The following is a 17,515-nucleotide window of genomic DNA, read 5'->3' on the forward strand; positions in this document are numbered from 1 at the left end:
GGAGTGATCTGGCAGCCCACCCTAGACACCAACAGAGAGAAAAGGCTGTGCAAGGTAATGGCGACTCTGGCACCAGAGAGAGACAGAGAGAGAGAGAGCGAGTGCATGCAACTGCGCGCACAAGAGAGCTTGGGCCTGAAGCTGGAGAGATGGAGACCTGTTTGAGTAACCGCCTTGGGCTACAGATAAGCAATAATGAGTAACTTGGATTTGGACTTTAATCATTATGGTAACAAGGGAATTTCTGTGCTTTGTGGAAGAGGCTGGCTTGGAGCAGGAATGCTTCCAGCCCCCTCAAATTGAGAACCCTGTTAATAAAAACCTATATCCTTCTCCACGAATCTTCATGTTATGTTGCTATAAGGTGGCAAGTGGCTGGACCCCAGGCTGCCAGGTTGTAAAGGGAAGATTATGTATAGTACCCAGTCATCCACTAGGGTGTCTCTTGGTACTCCCTTGCTCAGTTTTCTACAGCAAATGGACAAGTGCTGCAGACACAGACTGGGAAAAAGCATGGTGCTAGGGGTGAGGGCACGTGTCACCTTCACCAACTAAACCTAGCCAAGAGTGAGGGATGATTTTAATGAACAGTAGAGGAGGGAGATAACAATCAATATGATCTTGAGACCTACTTTGGCAGAGAGGGATGTAATTTCTCCTACTAACCCTCCTTTTGAAAGCTTCTCCTAGAAAAAGAGTGCCATTGAAATCTTGGAAGAGCTGCTCCAAAAAATTAGGTAAGCCAAGAAGATCCAACAAGCACAATGGGTGGATGCTGTGGTCTGCCGCCCAGATCCCCATCTCCCAGAACTGAAGTGCTCAATCCTTGTGCTGCCGGCAGTGCTAACACCAGATAGTTCTCAAGGGATACACACCCCTGTGGATGGTGTGCATCTGAGGAGAGCCAGTCAGTCCAAGATCTGAAATCTAGCAAGCAACGACTGGTTGGTGGAGGCTTAGTTTCAGCTCCTTATCTGAATTGGGGACAACTTGTAAGGGTTCTTCCAACTCCAGAGCCCTCCATAAAATTAGCTCAGGTCCTTTTTTCTTTTTGTAACTGTTGTTCAAAGTCTATTTCTGTCTTTCACCATCTGCTTGGGGACTCCAACCTGAGAAATACAACTTTTCTGCCTTGTTCATGAGCACAAGATCATAGCTATCTGAAGGGGAATCTCCTTCCAGGTATTCCAAAAGTAGCTCAGTCGATACACTTCCCCCAAGTCTGCTCTTCTGATATTGGTGAAATGGTGCTGTCATCAATCTATCCTGTTATCTAACCAAGAAACCTCAGAATCATACACTACTTCTTTTTCTCTTCCACAGCTCTAAGTTCATTCTACCTGGAAAATATTTATACTTATCATTACTCAGTTTTTCAGACACCAATCATTCCAAGTTCTTCTATTTTTCATTCTTCTGTTTCCTTGAAGAATCTACCTTCCCTTCTTCCTAAATACAAGGCTTAGTCTATAGCCTATATTCATCTTGAATGTAACTCTCTTCCAGAACTCCTCTAGCACCTTGCTTTCATCTCTCAATCCTACAAAGCTGACTCCATGATCTATACCTCCACCTTTGACCTAAGACAAGTGACTATCCTCCATGTTGAAGTACATCATGGGTATCTTCAGTGTGTGTTCCAGGTTCACCTTAAATTCAAATACATCTGTAGGAAATAACCTTCACTTCTTTCACCTGTAGATTCAGCCCATTGTTAAGGGGCCTCCTTCTTCCCAACCCAGATGTAAATTGAGAAGTATATCTCCAATGGGACACTAGGAATGTAAAAACTGATTCTACTTCTCAGACCACTGTGAGGCATGTAGACTTAAGTCTCACAACCAGTAAAGGCAGGAGATACGGATATGGTAAGTGAGAAGAGTATGCTCTCTCATACCCCAGAGGGTAAAGAACAAGAAGACAAAAAATAAAAAGCCCAGTATGCTGTGTCATAGAAGTGTTAAAGAAATATCAGGTATGAGATTTTAGTCTGACATACAGGGTGAGGAAAAGTAGGTTTACAATAGCGAGAACATGAAGTGCAGCATTTGTTCTTATATTATATTATTATTTATTAATTATTGTATTAATTTCCTTACTTTTGCTCCACCCTGTATAGTAACCCTTGAAAGACAAGTGTGGTATTAGATTATTTGGATACAGCAGTATGCTATAGACAAATGCTCAATATCTCCTGATGATTGAAGACAAGGTTAAGAAAACAGCATTTATTTGATTTACTCATTGGCTGCTCCTTTGAAAATTTTCTTACCTTCACATTCTCTTCATTTCAACCAAAGAAAATCAAGAAGTTTTACATTTGCTTTTCACTCCAGAGCACATGATAATAAGCATTTTAACAGGAAGACACTGTGGCTTTTACAAGATTATAAAAACAGATAAGTCTTGTTAACTAGGTTGGTGTTTCTCTAAGAAATAATGTTCATCTAATAGAAGCAAAACAAGAATGTCCAGTCTGACCAGTTTTTCAGCTGCAGTTTATTTTTTACCTTGAAAAGAAAACTGAGTCTAGGCACTAACAGACCTACATCTACTCAGAAACTTGTCAAATACCCACATCACAATGCACAGGACTAAACTATAGTCTCTACCACACATATAGTCACAGAGGAAAAGTTTACATAGGCTACTCAGTATTTTTGAATTTTTAGTTATTATTGTTTACCTGCTGCTGCCTTTGTCGCCTTGCCTGTGTAAACTGAGACAGCATCAGCTGCCGATCAAGCACTTCCACTCTCTGCTGTCTCTGGATGTCCACTGTGGCCCCCATCCCAATTCTGGCTTCGGTGGTGGGTTCTGAAGATGAGAAGATGGGCTCAAGCGTCCAAGAAAAGAACTTTGCCATCCAACTAGGGATGTACAGCACCTGGTGAACTTGTAATATTTTGCTGTTGTAGCAGATACCAGAAATCTAAAAAGAAAAAAGTTCAACTAGATTGTTTAAATGCAGTAAAATTTTAAAGAATGTATTTAATATTGATATCAATAACCACAAAATACTTCAGATGGTATTTTTCTTCATCTTAGCAGTGTTAGGTAATAACCAAAATTCCTACCAAGTTGCAGAATACTAAGCTGCACAAATCAACAAAGATTTAATTTACTCAGTAAATAAATTTGCTTTTATTAAATTAGGAGAGATAGCAAAATCCTAACCATCTAACACTCAAAGTACTGGTAAAATATTTTTAACACAATGTTTTCATTTTATAAAAAGCCACAGAAGATCTGATTATCAAAATACTTTCACACACACTGCGGTTACTTTTACTGGCATGAGGCCATCAGAGAGAGATAATTGGTAGAAAACAACTTCAAAGTTCAATGATGTGACCCAGCTATATAATAAGCTTATCAGAAAACAAAAGCAATCTAAAATTTCCATAGTTTAACATTTTTTTCTATTAACATTTCTAGATTTTAAAAATCCTCATCAACAGTTAGCAGTTAACAATTCTGTTTACAAACAAGCCTATGTTTCATCTTTAAGGTTATTAATGTGGCAAGAGAACTCCAAAGATGAGCTATGGTTTTCCAGGTAAAAATGAGTATGGCTATTCCTTTGTAAAAAAAAAATCTTTAATTTTGTGAATTTGATTCTTAGATAAGGAGCTATTCATACCAAATTAGAACATATTTGACAACTTTCTGTCTAATAGGAGAAAAGTTCCCTTTAATGTTTTATTTTTTAATATATTTTATTGATTAAGCTATTAAAGTTGTCCCATTTTTTCTCCCCATTATTTCCCTCTGCCCTGTACCCTATCTCCCACCATCATTCCCCCACCTTAGTTCATGTCCATGAGTCCTACATATAAGTTCTTTGGCTTCTACATTTCTTATACTATTCTGAACCTCCTCCTGTCTATTTTCTACCTACTATTTATGCTACTTATCCCTGTTGCTTTTCCCCCTATCTCTCACACCCCAATAACTCTCCATGTGATCTCCATTTCTGTAATTCTGTTCCTGTTCTAGTTGCTTGCTTAGTCTGTTCTTGTTTTTGTTTTCAGTTCAGTTGTTGATAGTTGTCAGTTTGTTGTCATTTAATGTTTGTATTTTTGAGCTTTTGCTTAGATAGGTCTCTTTAATATTTCATATAATAAGGACTTGGGTGTTGGAGCCCAAGAGGCCTGTGAGGGGTCGAGGATAGGGTCTAGCACTGCGGGTGTGGTGACTGGACTTGGTTTCCGGCCTCGGGGCTATCTTGGGTTGTAACAGTTCTCTGACCCCTTGAGAAACTAGCCGCTTCTCCCATCAACTCATATCTTTGGCCTGTGCATCATGTACCAAGAAAGTATCTTAGCTTGAGAACGTCCGGACTCTAAGGGAAGAGATAAACTTTATAGGTCAAGGAAGTGAGCTACGTGCCAGAAGGCTTCTCCTTTGTTCTCCTTTGTATCCAAGATTGTATATAAGCCAGAAGACTGCGCAATAAACTTGCTGTATGCCAGCAGAGCATTTGGTCCTCTCCTTTATTTCAGTCCCTCGCTCAGCCTCACGACCACCCTTGCTGCAGCGGGCTGCGGCAGAGTGGCGCCCGAACAGGGACCTGAAGAGTCCAGAATCGTGAGGATTTGAGATCCCGAGAGGACCGCTGCTACGGGGCCGGTAAGTTAAAAGTAAAAAGTAGCAGGGAGGGGTGTCGGAGAGGATAATAATGGGGAATTCCCACTCTTCCGAAAGGGAGTTGTTTGAACAAGTATTGTGCACCCTATTAAGGGGACGAGGTGTCACAACCTCTAAGGGGCAAATCCATCGTTTTGTGGATTTTGTCCAACAAGTATGTCCTTGGTTCCCTATAGAGGGAACGATCAATATTGACACTTGGAGAAAGATTGGGGAGCGGATTCGAGAGCATTACCGAGCTCACGGTCCTCAAAAGACTCCCGTTGATGCCTTCTCCTTGTGGTCCCTAGTGAAGGATTGTTTGAAAGGGGACTCTGAGTTAGATAAATGGGAAAAAGGGACTAGAGGCAGTCCCACTCTGCGGGCTACCCGCTCTGCAGAGCATTTAACAACCCCCCCCCCCGCCTTTGCCATCTGCGCCGCCGCCGCCGCGGCGGCATGAACAATCAAATGTTGAGCTTGAGGGTCTTGAATCTAGAGATCCAGACCCTGTGGAGGTCAATTGGGACGATCTAGAGGAACGAACGGCGGCTTATGATCCCTCTCACGGAGCGTTCGTTGCCACCGAAGCTAGAGAGGATAAGAAAGATAAATCAGAGCAGGCTGTGCTCTTTAAAAACCTTCTGCAATTGTTGCACTCCCTTCAGGAGCAGACTCAAGGTTCTGGGAAGAATGTCACAAATAGAGAACGGACCTCTGTTTCTGAGGATCCTATGTTTCCCAGAGATCCCGCCTCTCCGTTGATAGCTCGAGTGGGGTTCCGCCCGCATCCTCCCCGGGAGGACCCTGTTGCGTCGCCTTTGCAGACTGCGCTGCGGCGCGCGCTCCGTGACGGAGAATCAATAGATGGTTTCTCTCCCGAGAGACAGATTTTCCCTGTCCTTCAGAGGCAGAATGATCAAGGCCAACAGTGGCGAGATTATGAGCCTATGCCTTATAAGATTTTGAAGGAGTTAAAATTAGCCTGTGCCCAATATGGGGCTACCGCCCCCTTCACCATTGCTACCATGGAAACTATCGCGAGCCTTGCTCTTCCCCCGCAAGATTGGAAAACTATGTGTAAGGCAGTGTTAACTGGGGGTGATTATTTGTTATGGCTTGCTGAATATCACGAGAGCTGTGAGCAACAATCTAGGTCTGAAGCTGCTCGCAGGCTTGGAATAACATATGAGCAATTGGCAGGAACGGGGAATTTTGCAGATACCCAGCAGCAACTCAATTTCCACCCCCAAGCATATGATTATATCCGCTGGTCTGCCTCCACGGCATGGAAGAAGTTACCTAAGACAGGAGTGAGAAAGGAAGAATTGTCCAAGATTCGGCAGGGCCCTGACGAGCCCTTCCAAGATTTTGTAGCTCGCCTTCTTACCGCTACTCAGCGTGTTATTGGTGAGCCCGAAGCCGCCACTATAGTAGTGAGAGAAATGGCCTTTGAGAATGCTAACGCCGCTTGTCAGGAGGCATTGCGGCCTTGGAAGGGCAGGGCTACGTTGAATGATTATATCAAGTTGTGCGCAGACATTGGACCAGGATATATTCAAGGAATAACTTTAGCTGCTGCCCATAAGGGACAGACAGTTAGTGAGTTTCTAGCTATCAAGGGAAAAGGAAAGAGAAAACCAGGACCACCAGGCAGCTGTTATATTTGTGGAAAGATGGGCCATGTTGCGAGACAGTGCTAGACCCTATCCTCGACCCCTCACAGGCCTCTTGGGCTCCAACACTTGGGGACGATGAACTCCTTTAACTTGACCTTATCTGGGAAGCACTTTATCTGCCCTTCCATTCTAAATGAAAGCTTTGCTGGATAGAGTAATCTTGGATGTAGGTCCTTGACTTTAATGGCTTTGAATACTTCTCTCCAGCCCCTTCTTGCCTGCAAGGTTTCTTTTGAGAAATCAACTGAGAGTCTTATGGGAACTCCTTTGTAGGTAACTGTCTCCTTCTCTCTTTCTGTTTTTAAGATTCTCTCCTTAATCTTTAATCTTGGCCTATATAATTATGATGTGCCTTGGTGTGTGCTTCCTTGGGTCCAGGTTCTTTGGGACTTTCTGGGCTTCCTGAACTTCCTGGAAGTCTATTTCCTTTCCCAGATTGGGGAAGTTTTCCCCTTCATTATATTTTCAAATAGGTTTTCAATTTCTTGCTCTTCCTCTTCTCCTTCTGGTACCCCTAGATTTGGATGTTGGAATGTTTAAAATTGTCCTGGAGGTAACTGAGCTTCTCCTCATTTTTTTTTTAAATTCTTGTTTCTTCATTCTGTTCTGGTTCAATGTTTCTTTCTTCCTTTTGCTCCAAAGTCCTGGTTTCCTTCCCTTCACTGTTGGTTCCCTGTACATTTTCTTTTATTTCACTTTGCATAGCGTTCACTTTTTCCTTTATTTTGTGACCGCACTCAACCATTTCTGTGAGCATCCTGATTAGCAGTGTTTTGAACTGTGCAGCTGACAGGTTGGCTATATCTTCATTGCTTAGTTGTTTTTTTTCTGGAACTTTGATCTGTTCAATGGATCTGTGACCCATTGATAGAGAGGGCTGACTGTACTAGCAGAGCTGGAAGTATGCTTTAGGCCAGGGGTGTCAAACTGATTTTCACTGGGGGCCACATCAGCCTTGTGGTTGCCTTCAAAGGGCTGAAATAATTTTAGGACTGTATAAATGTAACTTCTCATTAACTGTTAAGGAGTGAACTTACATTTGGCCCTTTGAAGGCAACCATAAAGCTAATGTGGCCCCTGGTGAAAATGAGTTTGACTCCCCTGCTTTAGGGAAAACTCAATTGCAATGTTACAGCTAAGAAATGGAAACATGTCCCCAGTAGAGAAATGGTTAAAGAGTGTTTTATTCATCTAATGGAAGACTAAACAGCAGTTCAGACAAACTCAGTATACATGTATTAATAAGTTTTTAAAAAGATATCATATATTGTACTCATCTTTTTGTAAAATTTGAAAACACAAAACTTAGTATTTACTGTTTATTGACACATACTTCACTAGTAAGCACAGAACCATGGAGAGGGGTTTCTTTTACAGCATGATGATGGAGAGGGAAGAGGAGATGTGTGGGGATTAGGACTATCTTAACAAAAATACCTTTTTTAAAGAAGAGAAAGGACTGATCTTGTCCTGTACCACCCAGGAAACCCCAGCCTGCCACTGGACCTTACAGGACACCTACTACATTAGGCCACACTACCAAGACATGGGAGTCAAAGCAGCTCTACCTAATACACAGAAACAAACACAGGCAGGCTGTCAAAATGAGGAGACAAAGAAACATGGCTCAAATGAAAGAACAGATCAAAACTCCAGAAAAAGAATTAGATACAATGGAGATAAGCACTCTATCCGAGGCAGAGTTCAGAACAATGGTTACAAGGATGCTCAGGGAACTTAGTGAGGACCTAAGCAGCAGAAAAAGATCCAGTCAGAAATGAGAGCTATACTAATTGAAATAAAGAACAATTTACAGGGTAGCAAGAGTAGAGTGGATGAAGCCAAAAAGCAAATCAATGTTTTTGAAAATAAGGAAGCAAAAAAACAACCAATCATAGCAAGAAGAAGAAGAGAGAATACAAAAAACTAAGGAGAGTGTAAGCAACTTGTGGGACAACATTAAGCAATCCAACATTTACTTCAGAGGGATGTCAGAAGGAGAAGAGAAAAAGCAAGAAATCAGAAATCTATTTGAAAAAATAATGAAAGAAACGTCCCGAATTTGGTGAAGGAAATATACATGCAAGTCCAAGAAGGACAAAGTCCCAAACAAGATGGACAAAAAGAGGACCACACCAAGACACATCATAATTAAAATGCCAAAGGTTAAAGACCTGAGAGAGTGGGTGGGAGAGAATGAATGAGAGGTGAGGGGATTAAGAAGTATAAATAGATAGTTACAGAATAGTCACGGGGATGTAAAGTATAGTATAGGGAATGGAGTAGCCAAAGAACTTACATGCATGACTGGTGGACATGAACAGGGGCTGGGTAATTGCCTGAGGGAATAGGGGGCACTAGGTGCAGAAGGGCAAAGGAGGAAAAATCAGGACAACTATAATAGCATAATCAGTAAAGTATAATTTAAGAAAATGCAAAAAATAAATAAATAAGAAAGAAGTAAAGATGGCGAAAATTATAAAATGAACTGGAGGTGAAGAAGTAGAAATTCCTTTTATGAAGATCTAGGTAGGAAGGAAAACAGAAGATGGGGCTATAAGGCAGCAAAGTTACACAATTTAACTCTACGTCACAAAATGTTGTTATAGACATAATGAAATATCAGAAAAGTTGACCAAATCAGAACTGTGAGATTTGAATTACATAAAAAATTAAACATTTTCATTTTAGTCTCAAAGTATATATCTAACCATGATTGTGAGTTTGTCCATTTCTCTTTTAGTTCTGATGTTTTTAACTTCATGTATTTGGAAACTCTGCATGTATTTGGGAGCCATTAGCACACATATCTTTATATATACTGACCCTTTTATCATAACAAAGTGTTTGTTTTTAGTAATATTGATATAGAAATGTATTCTGATATTAATATCATATTTTAAACTGTTTCCATAATACATCTTTCTTCATGCTTTTTTTTAAAAAAATTACTTATTGTTAGAGTTAGGGGGAAGGAGGGAGAAAGAGGGAGAGAAAGGCTGACATGAGAGAAAAACATGGATTGGTTGCCTCCATGCCTTCACTGGGGACCAAATCTGCAACCCAGGTATGTGCCCTGACCAGGAACTGAACTGGTGATCTTTCACTTTGTGGGACAATGTCCAACCACCACCTGAGCCACATGAGCCAGGGCTTTGTTCATCTTTTTACTTTCAACACTTTTTCTGTCTGTGTTTAAGCGTGTCTGGTAGATAGCAGACACAGTTTCATGTTTTTAAATCCAGTCTGACAATCTCTGCCTTTTGACTGAAGTGATTAACTATTTACACTTAAAGTACTTACCATGATAAATTGGTTTTGCTATTTGGTTTCTATTTGTTTCATCTCTTTTTTGTTCTTTGTTTCTCCTCTTCTACTTTAGTCTTAATTCATTTAACATCACCCTTGTTCACTGTGCTAATTTGTTGTCTTATATACTATACCTATATATCTAATAAATCCATCAATACTATTTTTGCTTTATACAATCATGTCTTTAACTTTATTTTTATTGTTGCCACTATTACAGATGTCCCCTTTTCCTCCACCATTGCCCACCTCCACTCAACCTTGTCCTCTCTTCCCCCTGGTCATTACTACACTGTTATCTGTGTCTATGGGTTATATGCAATCGTATCTCTTAAAGAAATTAGGAACAAACTAATGAAAAGGCATAGTTGTTGCTTGTATTTACAGAATTCACAATTTAGTAGAGGTTCTTAACTTTTGTGTGTGTGTGGGGGGGATAAATTATAGATTCACTTAAGAAATTGATGAAGGTTAAAGATTGTCACTTTCCTACCATCACATATATACTTACAAAATGTATGTTCAGTTTTAGCCAGATGATCCAATGAAGAATTGGAGTATTCTACCCAGTAAAAAACAAATACACTACTGCAAAATCTGGCAGGGATAAAATAGTGCTTTTGTGTTCATTTGCTTAAATCTCAATCCTAAATGCTGCTTCCTATGTGAATGCACACTCTAGAAGGGAATAAATTTGGTTGGTTTTGATCAATGTTTAGCTTCAGTGCCTAGAACAGCACCCAGCATATATTAACTACCCTACAAGTATTTGCTGGGAAAATGGTGAATGAATAAATGCTCCACACAGGAAAATATGTTATCTTAGATATTTTTAAAGGAAATTGGAAAGTTGCCAGTAGATATACTATATTTCAAAGATCTTATTTATTTATTTTTAGAGAGGGGAAGGGAGGGAGAAAGAGAGGGAAGCATCAATGTGTGGTACCTCTCACACGCCCTCTATTGGGGACCTGGCCCTCAGCCCAGGCATGTGCCCTGATAGGAATAGAACCATCAACCCTTTGGTTCACAAGCTGGTGGCACTCAATCTACTGAACCATACCAGCCAGGGCTAGATATACTTTTTTGATCCTAAGTTTACATTTTCCCATATGACAAAAAGGTAAAGTTCATCTATCCATGCCTCTGGTACTCCAACATGATCTCAAGTTTTCGAATACACAAACTGTTATTGTAAAATGTTTTAGGTATCCACAAAAAATTAAAATATGAAGAGTTTTAAAGAGTTTAGCTTTCTATAAATATTTGATAATCACACAAACCTATTCTATGAGAAGATGGGATAAAAATAAGTATATTAAATTTTACCTCAATACTAGCAAAATCTTGAGAGATTATCACTTACTATTATTTTATTTTATACTTACACATTCCTTTTAACTTTAACTTCCATTATCTCATAAATCTCATAATGGATGTTCTGAATGAGAGTTTTCTTGAAACCCAATGAGTTTGTGAAAAATGCTTTGAATATAGACCATCTGCTTATATTTGCATGTCACGCCAGGAGAAATTCTAACAAAAGGGGTTCTAGCAGGCCTTCAGTGCCGGAAAGCCCAAGATCAAGCTGTAAGGCCCAATGAGAAGGAAAGAAGCTGCAACAGTGGACTTGGCAGGCTAGGAATCTGGTTTAGGACAAAGAGATACAGTGAAAAGAAACAAGCAGCATTTGTCTGGCAAGGCCAGATAGCCCTGGAATCAGGCAACCAGAACCAGAACTAGAAAGTGTTCCAGGCCATATAAAGTTGAAAGTGTAGGCCAAAGAGCCAGGCCACAGCTCTGGGCTAGAGCTACGAGCTCCTCATATGCCAACAGTAGAAGCTATTACTTCATAAATCTCACTGAAAATGTAAAATAAAAGGAAATTTTTTATTGGCCATTAATAAACATGGATACCAATTACATGCTTATTCCAGTTTTTTAGATTTAGTCCTTTCAGAAAGGAAATCATGAAATAATGCTCATTGGGCAAATAAAGGATTTATTTTGCTGGGTAGAAAACATGTGAAACATTTATTACAGACAGTAAACTTCACTGTCCTCTTGTCTTGTTTAGTATTAGCATGAAACCACAGCAAGCAAAGATGAGAAACTATGACCTGGCAATGACACCAGGTGTTTGTTGATCTCCTGTTCCAGCTGACTGTGGCTGAACAAAAGCCCACAGAGCAAACTGCACTGCCAGGGTCCTTGTGGATCATGGTTCTAACGTTCAAGAAACCTATCATCTAATGGCCTTAGGACAAATACAATAAGCTGCTTTCCCGCAGGGGCAAAGTACTGCCTTCGAAAGACAGAGACAGGCCAAAAGAATAAACATCCTCTTACACCTAGGCCCCTTTTCTCTTTAATCCTCACCCAAGGACATGTTTATTGATGAGAGAGAGAGAAGAAAACATTGATGTGAGAGAGAAACATATGCCTCCTGAGTGCACCCTGACTAGCAGTCAGACCTGCAACCTAGGTATGTGCCCTGAATGGGTGTCATACCCATAACCTTTGTGTGTATGAGACAACGTTCCAACCAACAGACCACCCAGCCAGGGCACACCTGGATGGACCCTTTTATAGAGACTTCATTTGCACTCAAGTCCTGAGGGAACAAGACTCACTGAGGCCTCATTTGTTTATTCAACACATCTGTCATGCATCAGGCTGTATTCTAAACACTGGGATGCAGCACAAAGAAAACAAAGAAATCTTTGCTCTTATGGGCCTTACATTTTCCTTGTCACTCTTCTTCACTGGAAATCTTAAAGGAAGAATATTCCAAAGTTAAGGAACTTTGGAAATTACTTATGTTATTACCCAGAAAATATGCACAAAAATTAGTAATGTCTGAAGTTATTTCTGCCATTTGCAATTAATCATGAAATGATTCTTATAATGGCAGACAGAATCATGACTTCAGCATTTATTGAAAGAGTCTTGCTTCTCTTGTTCTTTGTCAAGTTCAAAAGGGACTCAGATGAACTCCCTATAGCTCTGTTATCTCTTTTAATATCATTTTGAAGCATCCAATTAAAATACTGGATATCCTTCTGATTCTTTGGAAGCCGAACTGAATAGGGAGAGAATTGATTAGACTGGTGGCAGACTATTTGTTTGTAACAAATTGTCTTAGAAAAGCTGCTCTAAGCTTTCCTTTTTTTGAAAATCATTCATCAGGAGACTTAGGTTCACCACATAAAGCAGAAAACTCCACATACAGTGTCTTAAGTACAAAAGAAGTTTATTTCTTTCTCATGTTAAAAGAGCTCCAACCATCTTAACTGCATTCCAAGCAGTAGGGAAAAGAAAATAAGGAAGGACCTAAGTCCCACCAATGTGTAAATTTATACCTTACCAGCCAAGATGCCAGGATTTAGTGCAATGGCTATAACTAGATGCAAAGAAAACTGGGAAATAAGATGAAGGATCTGTTCCTAAGATAAAATACAATGGGAGATAACTGGAATCTGTAGCACATAGATACAGCCTTACAATGCTTAACTGTAAATACTTTTAAATATAACTTTTAACAAGGAGACCATTCCCCTTTAAAATTATATCCACTTTCATAAGCTGATTCAGCAAACTAAAACTTAAGGGGAAAACAGGCTTACATTGAAACTTGTTTCTTATATTAGACTAAAAGTAAAAATAATAGACTAAAAAGAAAAATGATAAAACTAATGAAATTAGACTAAAAATAATGAATGTGAAGATCTAAAACAACGTATGCACTTATAAATATAGATTCAGTGGTGAAAAATCCAGTGCTTTCTAAGACAAAAAACAAGATAAGGAAAGAGTAAACAAACAAATGATTTCCTGATGACATTATCATGTATGTAGACAACCCTAAAAGTTCATAAAAAAGCTATACGAAATAATAAAATTTAGCAAATTGCAGGATATAATAGTAATATACAGAAATGAACTGCATTGCTACATGCTGGCAACTAACAATTAGAACAAAAATTATAAAAACCACTCCACTTAAAATAGCATCAACAGACCCACAAACACTTTGGAATACATTTAATGAAAAATTGCAAAAGGGAATTACGCTGCATCTCTCAAATTTAAAGCAATTTGTGGGCATATTTTAAAATCATCACAGTTGTAATCCTTCCCAACTGATTTATAATTTCAATGTAACAGTAAGCAAAATTTTTCTTTTTTAATCCTCACTCGAGGATATATTCATTGATTTTTTAGAAAGAAAGGAAGGGAGGGAAGGGGAGAGGGAGAAAAGGAGGGGTGGAGGGGGGAGAGAGAGAGCATGAGGGAGCATGGATTTGAAAGAAACATTGATAGATTGCCTCCCATATGCACACTGCCAGGCACCAAACCTGCCATCTTTTGGTGTACAGGATGATGCTCCAACCACTGAGTCACATCAGCCACGGCAGCAAGCACAATCTTAACTGGGTTTTTTTTTTCCTTTCTTGAAGGAATTACAAGCTGATTTAAAAATGCATATGAAAAGTCAATGTTCCGATTTTGAAAAAGAGGGGTACCTGATTTCAAGACTCACCATAAAGCGAAGGTACTCAAAACAGTATGATATTGGTATAAGGATTGACATAGAAATCATCAAAGAATAGATCCATAGTGGTCAATTGATTTTCAACAAAGAGGCCAAGGTAATACAAAGGAGAAAAGGGTCTTTTCAACAAATGGTGATAAAACAATTGGTCATCAGTATGGAAAAAATAAATCTCAACCCTTACCTCAAAAAAAGTACACTCAAGCTGAATCTTAGACCTCAGTATAATAGCAAAAATCACTAAAGTCTAGAAGAAAATACAAGATAAAATCTCCACAACATTGGATTTGTAAAGATTTCTTAAATAAGATAGAGATACCTAACAAAGGGCTTATATCAAGAATATAAAGAATTCTTATAACTCAATTAGAAAACAAATGAAACTCAATGAACAAGTGGGCAGAAGATTTGAACAGGCATCTCACAAAAGGAGATACACAAGTGGTCTGTAGGCACATGAAAACACACTCAATATCACTAGTCACTAAAGAAATGCAAATTAGTATCACAAGATACCATTACACACCAACTAAAGTTAAAACAACTGACAATGTCAAGTGTTAACAAGGATGCAGAGCAATTGGAACTCTCATGCATTGATGGTGAAAATGAAAAATGGTACAACTACTTTGTAAAATAATATGGTAGTATCTTATAATGCTAAACATATATTTAACATAAGACCCACGAATTCTACTCCTAGGAATTTATCCAAGAGAAGTTAAAGCACATATTCACATAAACATTTGTGCATAGATGTCATAGCAGACTTACTCATAATTCAAACCCGGAAGTAACCCAAATGTTCATTAACTGGTGAATGGATAAACAAATTGTGGTACAACCATACTATAGATTAATGCTTATAATAGCAAGGAATGAAGTATTATTAAAATGTAGATTGATCTAAAAAACATCATGTTAAATGAAAGAAGTAAAACACAAAAGACTTCATACTATATCATTCCAATTATATGAAATTCTAGAAAAGGCAAAATTATAATGACAAAAGATTGGGGTTACATAAAAATAATTGGGTGAGAGAATAGAGAGCAAAAGGAATGAACAAAATGTTTGGGGTCAGGGGACAGTTTTCTATTTTGAGTGTGATGGTAGTTATGTAGCTGTACATAGCAAAATACATCAAACTGTACACTTAAAATTGGTGAATCTTATTGTATGTAATAATACTTTCATAAACAGAAAAAATATTTTTTTCACAAAAAGTAAATGTGAAGATCTAGAAAGATCTGGACCTTTCCAGATACATAAATCTTAAAACTTTATAAAAGAGGTAAGATTTTAGTAGACTAAAAACAATCTTTCTGATAGCTAGAAGACATTCCCAGCCAACATAAACTAACATAAAAAGACTTAAAAAAATTTTTTTAATTTATTTGAGAGAGAAACAGAAAGACGGACAATGATTTGTTGTTCCACTTAGTTATGCATTCATTGGCTGATTCTCAAATGTGCCTTGACGGGAGATCGAATGTGCAACCTTAGCACATAGGGACTACCTGCTACCCTCTCAGCTACACAGCCAGGGCTATGACAAGACTTTTTGATAAGCTGTGCTGCTGTTTATAAATAATGAATATATTTAAAATAAACATGCACTGATTTCACCACAGTCCTTTTCTAGAAATTGTCAAGGTAGAAGAGAAATAACACAATCAGCCCCAAAGAAGAAAAAAATATTGGACACTGTCACTTTTAAAATATCAGTTTAAAGAGATAATCAAAATTGTTTCAAGACTTTCCATCTCGTTATAGGAAAAGAATGTGAAGATCCTGTGGGAAAATGCTCTGTGCTGCAGTTGATATAATAATCTACCAGTAATTGTCTAAAACTAAAAAGTATAGCTGTTTTGTTGACAACCTCTTCCTTATCTCCATTTCTTTTTCCTATGACTAGCAGTACTACTGAACCAGATAAATGTATTTTAAATTATCCTTTAAAGTTCCTCAAAGCCATTCCATAGTTTATTTTCTTATATATGATAATGCCAGAAACACAGATAACATGTGTATTGAGGGTGAAATTTGAGCTGCATCTTTAACCCATCAGGTGGAGGACCAGTTAAATATCTTGATGACCTTAGAAGAGAAAGTATAGCTATGGGCTGGATTTTGCATATCAGGAAGAAAGTAGAGGCTGCCAATGAGACAAAGTTTTCTTGGATATTGGTTGGCCCATAAAATTCATAGTGAAAGCTGCAGAAAGTTGTTCATATGTGTCTTTTCGGCACCTCTGCATGCTTTCAAAACTTCTTCATATATAGGATCTCCCTCCAGAATTGTGTCTCCATTGATGATAACCGGGCCTCATGTTACTGGTATAGTCAAGGGAAGATCTAAGAATAGCTTTTTACATAAGTGTCTTGTGGTTGAAAAAGACATGGATGAGAATATAGAAAAGTGCAGTGCACTGCCCTGACCATGATGAGAACACCTGGCCTTTGGTCCCACCTCTATCACCAATCAGTTGTAGAACCTAAACTTCAGCGTCCTCGTCTTTTTAAAAAATATATGTATATATTTTAGCCTCACCTGAGGACATGCTTATTGCTTTTTTTTTTTTTTGAAGTATAAAGTGTATAGTACAGAAAACTTTAATGTAAAAATTAACTTGTAAAGTTAAGTTGCAAAAGACAGTTAATTTACAACTAACTATAAGTTCTATTCATCTTTGGGAGAGGCCCAATATTGTAGAACACATTAATTCCTTATACACCTTTAAAATGTACAATGACGTCATACCAGGCAACATACTGAAGTCAGAGGTAATTAACCTCTGACATCTTTCACGGTAACTGTAGAGCCAATTTTGTATTTTATAGTTAAATAAAATACAATATATTTGTATTTGTATATTGCTCCTGAATAAAATCAGGAGCAAAATATCTTTCATTCCATTAGCAATATGTTAACTTTTAAGTCTTGAGTAGGGCACAGTTACAAAAATAATTCCGTTCTTTCAAATTGTTAGTCATTTTTTTTCTCAATGCAAGATTTTAATACCTCTCCTTGATTGATGTTTTATGATTATCAGTTTGGATTTTGCATGCCTTGCCTGAGTTGGATTGCCTTCCCTTGCCTTCCCATGAAGGCTGCAGTAGATGCCTTGAAATTTAGATTTTTAAAACTTTTTTTCAGGCCCTGGCTGGGTAGCTGAGTCAGTTAGAATGTTCTCCTGATACACCAAGGTTGAGGATTTGATCTCTGGTCAAGGCACGTTAAAAAAGCAACCAGTGAAAGCATAAATAAGTGGAGCAACAAATTCATGCTTCTGTCTCTCTAAATTCAATTTTAAAAACTTTTTCAAATATAATAAAAATAA

General features: G+C 38.4%; 1 protein-coding gene across 1 annotated transcript in view; it reads right to left on the bottom strand.

Moving 5' to 3' along the window:
• UBAC2 (UBA domain containing 2) overlaps positions 1-17,515 on the bottom strand; it is a 233,632-nt gene that overhangs the window by 67,392 nt on the left and 148,725 nt on the right. Inside the window, exon 7 of the mRNA XM_037151691.2 lies at positions 2,687-2,932. Within this exon, the coding sequence (XP_037007586.2) occupies positions 2,687-2,932 (246 nt within the window). The remainder of the gene's footprint in view (positions 1-2,686; positions 2,933-17,515) is intronic.

Source organism: Artibeus jamaicensis, unplaced genomic scaffold (assembly GCF_021234435.1).
Source record: "Artibeus jamaicensis isolate MK-2021 breed Jamaican fruit bat unplaced genomic scaffold, CSHL_Jam_final contig_410, whole genome shotgun sequence".
Lineage (NCBI taxonomy): Eukaryota > Metazoa > Chordata > Mammalia > Chiroptera > Phyllostomidae > Artibeus > Artibeus jamaicensis.